Raw genomic sequence first — 6000 nt, 5'->3', positions numbered from 1 at the left:
CACAAGCTTCAGCCATGCGGGAGACCCTCCAGCTAGGGGCAGGGGGACTCTTCTTCATTACTGATTGACATACCGGGGTGACTACTTAAAGGTGTTGTGGACAAGGTAGGAAAGTGTTTTAAACTCTTTGCAGATTAAAATATTAATCTAATGCCTCTTTCTGGGGATGGTCATAACCCCCATGTGGCTCCTCCAAGTTCCAAAGACACCCTGAGCCCATCCTCAGCCATGGTGACTCAAGGGCGTCTCCAGGGTGGCTCGAGTGCTGAAGGATGAAACCCAGGCGGCACTGGTCTCCAAGGTCTTTATTCAGGAAGGTAGAGAGCGTCTGCAGTCTGTTGGACAGGCACTGTGCAGGGAGTGTAACAGTTCCATTTCCCCAAGATCCATGGGGACAGGGGTGCAGAGGAGGGACACCTGTCTGGGCAGGACAGAGGGGTCCTCTCCTCCAGAAGGAAGGCACTGGCGGGATGAACATCCTAGAGCAAAGGGACCGGGCTCTATACACATGGGTTGACCAGATGCAACTCAAAGCTAAATACAGCCAAAGGGGAAACTGTCCATCTTGGAGCGGGGGCAGGGGCAGAGCTGCTTCCGGACTCTTCCCACCAAGTTGGAAAGGAAGTTCAGAAAGAAGGCCAAGCTTGAAGGATAAAACAGAGTTCAGCCTTTCAATCTTAGTGTTTTGTGCAATTTTAAAAATAAAACCAACAAAATAAATATAACTTAAAAACTTCTTACAGGACACTAGAGGTGAGTCTGGGAAGGACAGTCAAGGAAACCTTCCAAGCGTTCCAAGCAGTGCTCACTGCCAAGAACCCCTAGGGCCCACAAGGACAGAGCAGGAGGGCCTAGCACCCTCTCACTCATGCGCTACCTCCTGGCACCTGCATGACCAGGATCTAAGGAGTCCCTGCCAGGACCAGGGCTGGGTCTTTTGGACCTCCAAGAAATAGGTTCTGGGAAATTCTATTTCAGGACCTATCTATTCCACCAAGAGGAGAGGGAAGGGCCAGATAGCAAGAGAGTGGGAGAATGGCTTGAGAGACAGAGCAGGTGTGGGAGCTAGTCTGGTAAATATAAAACCTAACAAAGACAAAACACCCTAGGTAATAGGATGAGCCTAGAAAGATGCCTTCTTATACCTCTCTCTCTCTCTCTCTCTCTCTCTCTCTCTCACACACACACACACACACACACACACTAAACCCAATGCAAAATATTGCCATAAGAGGTTCCACGGGTGAATAAATGGTCGTCTGCATATTATCACATTGTTCGAAAACAATTGGTGCCTTCTTAAAGTGCTTGGGAAGTTTTGTTCACTTACATAGGTTAAACTGGTCCCTGCAATTTTTGTTCATATCATTAATTTGCTTTAGCAAATGTTTTTTTATACATAGAATGGGGGTAACTTTTGGCCAGTTCATAGCTGTAGAATCTTTTGTGTCTGAATTAACATGTCTTGTTCCCCACAGATCTGAAGCCCAGACCACCAGGGTCCCTTCTATCCTGTGACTGCAGCTTGGGCATTCCAGAGCTTAATGTGGCACTCAATGCCACCCCCATGCTGCCTGCCTTCCAGATCACGTGCTGTCACAAGGGCTCAGGCTCAGCCGGGGCGGGGGTGTGACCTTTAGCAAGTCAGCCCACGCAGGAGCTCACCACCGTTTTGAACAAGAGCCAGGAAGTTTAAGTGATTTCCTTTTTTAAAATCTGTACTTATACATTCTCATGTGTCCCGCCCTCCACCCCCAGCCAACTGTCACTCACCCACCCAGCATGGAAGAGGAAACATATGTGTCACGTGGGCAGGTCAACAGCGTCCCCCCCCCCCCAGACCCTGAGGTGCCAGGGTGGGTAGCCTAACCCTGAAGCAGTTCTTGGTCCACATGATTTCCCTCCGTGTCCCCCAAGTGGCCTGGTACCCAGTAGGGCTCCTCTGACTGCACTCTGCAAAGCAGGGGGTGGTAAGCCCCAGGGACCTGATGTAGAGCTCCACATGGCAACAGAGCTAGGAGTTTTGTTCTTAAAAAGTCATACAAATTGTATATTCTTCTCAGTAATACAGACTTCCTTGCTTTACAGTTAAAATGAAGCTTTAGAATGGCTCTCCATGAATCTTCACACAGCACAGGGACTCCAGGAAGAGGGGCCTGGGACACCCCCAGGTACCCAATATGTTCCTGGAAGCCATCCACACTCCATGGGGAAACAGGTTTAAGCCCTCAGTCAGGCTTATTGCAGGGGAAATTTAGAAATGATGCCAGCAACCCCAAATCCTGCTTCTTTCTGGCCTGGTGCTGCCCTGAATCCCACCCCCAGACCTTGTAACTGTTAGGACAAAGGACCCTGTATATGCTGATAGGGTTGACCAACTAGCACCAGGGACATGAAGGAACAAGAGATCAACTTCTTCCCCTCGATGGGGCCAGGGTCCCAGAGATCCTGAAGGATTCATGCCCAACTTCAAAGGGGCTGTCTGCACCTTGACTTCTCCTACCCAGCCACCTAGATCTTGTCACAGCAGGGCAGTGAGGCCATTGAGCAGTGGCTCTGGGGTGATCAGAGTGGCATCCCTGGAAGCTCAACTTGGCAGAATGTCACCTCTGCATTCTTGGGTAGCAACTTCAGATAGAAGAATGAAGCTCCTGCCTGCCCCCTTCTGGGAAGGTCTAGGTCAGAGAACACAGCCAATTGACTTCAGCCTTCTCCTGGTTCCCAGTTGGGTCTGGCCCAAAGTTGGAGGGTTTCAATATCAGAAGAGTGGGGGTTGTGATTTAGTAGCCCTAGAAGGGCCACCACAGCAACTCTGGAAGCCTCTGGAGCTGCTCATAGGAAGGAACTGTGCTCACAAACAATATGCGATTTCCCAGAGATTTTTGTGTCCCAACTACCAGGAAGCCAGGAACCTGGCTGGGATGCTGGGCTCTGGGTGTGAGGCAGAGATAAATGTGCTTGGCAGCAGCGCTGATGGCACTGGCCACCAGGGGGCAGCAGACTCCCACAGGTAGCCCATCTAGGCCTGCACTTTCTGGGGGCCACCCATAGGCAGGTTCATCTCCTAGGGTTCCCTTGGCAGCTAGGGATTTCAGGGCCCCCCAAACTCTAAACCCAACTGACTTGTACAGGAAACTGAGCCTAGGTTTGGGAGGTTTTCTTCCAGAAGGTGATTCTATTTACAAAGAGAAGTGGGAACACCACCTCCAAGCCCTTAAGTTAGGAAAAGAACTGGAAACTCTCATCTTAGCTCCTCTTCTACAAAGTGTCTTGTAGTGCAGTTCAAGAGGGTCAGTTCTGGGGCTTGAACCCAGGAAGGATTGGAGGAACAATAAGGAAGGAGAAGGGAGGCGAGGAAGAAGAGAAGAGGAAGAGGGGGCAGGGATGAAGTGGGCGCCTCAGGCGAGTGGGGAACCCTGGGACATTTCTGTCAGGATGTCGATGAGATTGTTCAGCCCGGAGAGGTAGCCATCCTCCCGGTTCCCTTCCTGCCAGGGGACGTCGTGCTTCAGGGTTTGGCCTTCGGGCAGAGGCGTGGTTTTCCCAAAGTCAATCATCCACACCTTGGCCTGTTCTTTCTTGTCGTGGATGAAGAGGAGTGAGCTGCCAATGACCTGGAGGAGAACAGGCAGTGAGGAGGGGGACCAGTTGGCACACCCTGGCACCTGAGGGGGCCTAGGAAAGGCCTGTAGCCTGCATGAAGCTAAGAGGGGTGTGGGCCAGAAATTCTGTCCCCTTTTCTCAGCAGGGCAGTGGAGCTGGCCCAAGAGTGGGCCATGCTGGGGGCAGGAGACATCAGATTCTGAGAATGGTGACCAGCCTTCTGTGTGGGCAGGGGCATGGGGAAGTCTGGAATGGCAGACAACACTTCTCCACCCCCAATTTTGGCCTGCACTCTTCCCACTATTTCTAGATCATAACTAAACCTGGGGGCCAAGTCCCCAACCCCCAACCTTGAGACCCCCATGTGATGAGTAATGGGTGACTGCTCTAGTGAAAGGGAAGGTGCCAAGGAGATTCCACACTCTAACCATGGGGGCCAAGGAAGGACCCTGTGCCAGTGCACACTCTCCTGCCCCAGCAGCATGGCCCCCCGCAGGTTCTGGCCAGACATGCCCAGCAAGGCCTCCTCAGTCTGCCCCAACTATGGAGTGTCTTCAGGGACAAGAGGACCCTTTCCCTTCTGTGAAAGGTCAAAGCATTAGTGTGGGAATATGGAGATCCTTCCACCCAGTGCAGGGAGGCCAGGGTGGCTCAGTGCCTGAAGTCCTGCTAGGCTCAGCTCTCTGGGGACCCCCCAGTACCCCACCCCATGTCTAGGTACCCCGTCAAGGCTGTCACATAGGGGGATAGGTGTACCCAGTGGAGAGGTGAGTGGGAAATGCAATCCAAGTGCAAGGCCTGTGGTCTCTCCCTGGGAAGAGCCAGTGGTAAGTTTTGCATGAAGGTACAGGAACGTGCTCTGCCCTCTGGGGATGGTCCCCCAGGTAGGTACCCCAAGACCCCCGTCTGCAATTTCCCACTGTGGATCCCCAACCTTTTCCATAGGTGGGGCTCAGGCTGAGAATCCCTCCATGCAAGACCCCTTAAGGGACTGTGTCCTAAAAGAGCTACAAGCCTGCACCGAGCCTTGGGGTCCTGCTTTGCAGCCCCACCCCCACCCCCCGCCAGCTACCACATTAACCACTTCAGGGAGTGCTGGGAGCTGAGAAGGCTGTAGCTCTATATGTACGTGCACACGCTATTGCCAGTGTGAGTGCATGCATGGGGCTAGGGGTCCTGGACTCCCATGTCAGGATCATATAAACCCCTTCAGGGATCCTCCGATGACTTGCAAAGCCTCTCCCAGGTGACTCAGTTCCCAGCCTGCTGTTGAGCAACATCTGTAAAGGTGGGAGCAGGTGGAAAGCTCCAGACCAGCTCTGAGTGGCATCTTAAGACCCGCCCACTTTTGTCGGGGTCTCCTCTGAAGATCCTAGGTTAGTGGGGAGGAAGCATCTGGGAATGCTTCTGCCCTGAGACTCCTGGGGTGGTGGAACAGGCATCCTGCCATAGATGCCCAGAATTGAACATAACTTCAGAGCAGGGTCAGAAAGAAGAAAGGGGCAATGACAACTAATCTTTGGCAGGACAACTTATGTGGTCATCATGGATCCCAGCACAGTCACACAGATGAGCTACCTTCTTGTAGCGAGGGGGTTGACCCTCAGTGGCCTGCTTATGGCTACAGCTATCCTAAATGTCTCTCAGGCTTCTGCAACCATGGGGTCTGTTAGCATGCATGCTCTCTGCCCAAGAGCACAAAGCCAAACGTCTACCTCATGGCACTTGAAGAAGGGGGAAACTTCAAGGGTAGCTCGAATGGCCTTCAGTCGGTCCCGGTAGGCGATCTGGGAACAGAAAGATGGTCAGGCTTTACACACTGAAGGCAAGGGGGTGGGTTTTCAGACCCTTTGACCCCATTCAGAATCCCTGAATTAGAAGTGGGAGTGATCTTAACCCTGATCACTTACTCCAACATTTTTATCTACCAACAAGGAAACTGAGCCAAGAAGGAGACCCCGAGTGGGCCTTGGTTGCCACCTTTTCCCACCCCACACTGTCTCACAAGCAGGAGGCACAGAAGAGAGATAGTCCAGAGAAACCCCTGAGGAGCTCCTACGTGAGAGGCCAGCTGTCCTGGAACACTAGCAGTGTGGAAGTGGAATCTAACAACAAGAGACCATAATGTCTTCCTGAACACAAACTGCCATGCTGATTTTTAAAGACAGAGTACATGGGGGAGTCACAAACATGTCTGCCAGTGGCCTCTCTCCAGAGCCCTACAACTCCAGTTGTGCTATGTTGACTCTGGGGTGCCCTGTTATCCCCAAGTGCCGCTCTGTGGGTCTCACCACCAGGGCTGCAGGGCCAATTAGGAAACTTGTACCACACAAGCAAACAGCGTTCCTCCACAGCCACAGGGATAGCAGTGACACAGCTTGGCAGGGCTGCTCACAG

The 6000-nt window shown here is 52.5% G+C and overlaps 1 protein-coding gene across 4 annotated transcripts in view; it reads right to left on the bottom strand.

Annotated features, from left to right (window-relative positions):
* Window positions 1-300: 300 nt before the first annotated feature.
* Window positions 301-6000, bottom strand: part of Itpkb (inositol-trisphosphate 3-kinase B) — a 100431-nt gene continuing 94731 nt past the window's right edge. For all 4 annotated transcript variants that reach the window (XM_026405748.2, XM_077802461.1, XM_026405752.2 and 1 more), the window contains exons 7-8: window positions 5319-5390; window positions 301-3614 (exon numbers count right to left, since the gene is read on the bottom strand). In XM_026405748.2, the coding sequence (XP_026261533.1) occupies window positions 3399-3614; window positions 5319-5390 (288 nt within the window). In that variant the 3' untranslated portion in view covers window positions 301-3398. The remainder of the gene's footprint in view (window positions 3615-5318; window positions 5391-6000) is intronic.

The sequence above is a fragment of the Urocitellus parryii genome, chromosome 9 (assembly GCF_045843805.1).
Source record: "Urocitellus parryii isolate mUroPar1 chromosome 9, mUroPar1.hap1, whole genome shotgun sequence".
Lineage (NCBI taxonomy): Eukaryota > Metazoa > Chordata > Mammalia > Rodentia > Sciuridae > Urocitellus > Urocitellus parryii.
The sequence above is the reverse complement of the archived record's forward strand: the minus strand, read 5'-3'. Positions and strand labels throughout refer to the sequence as shown.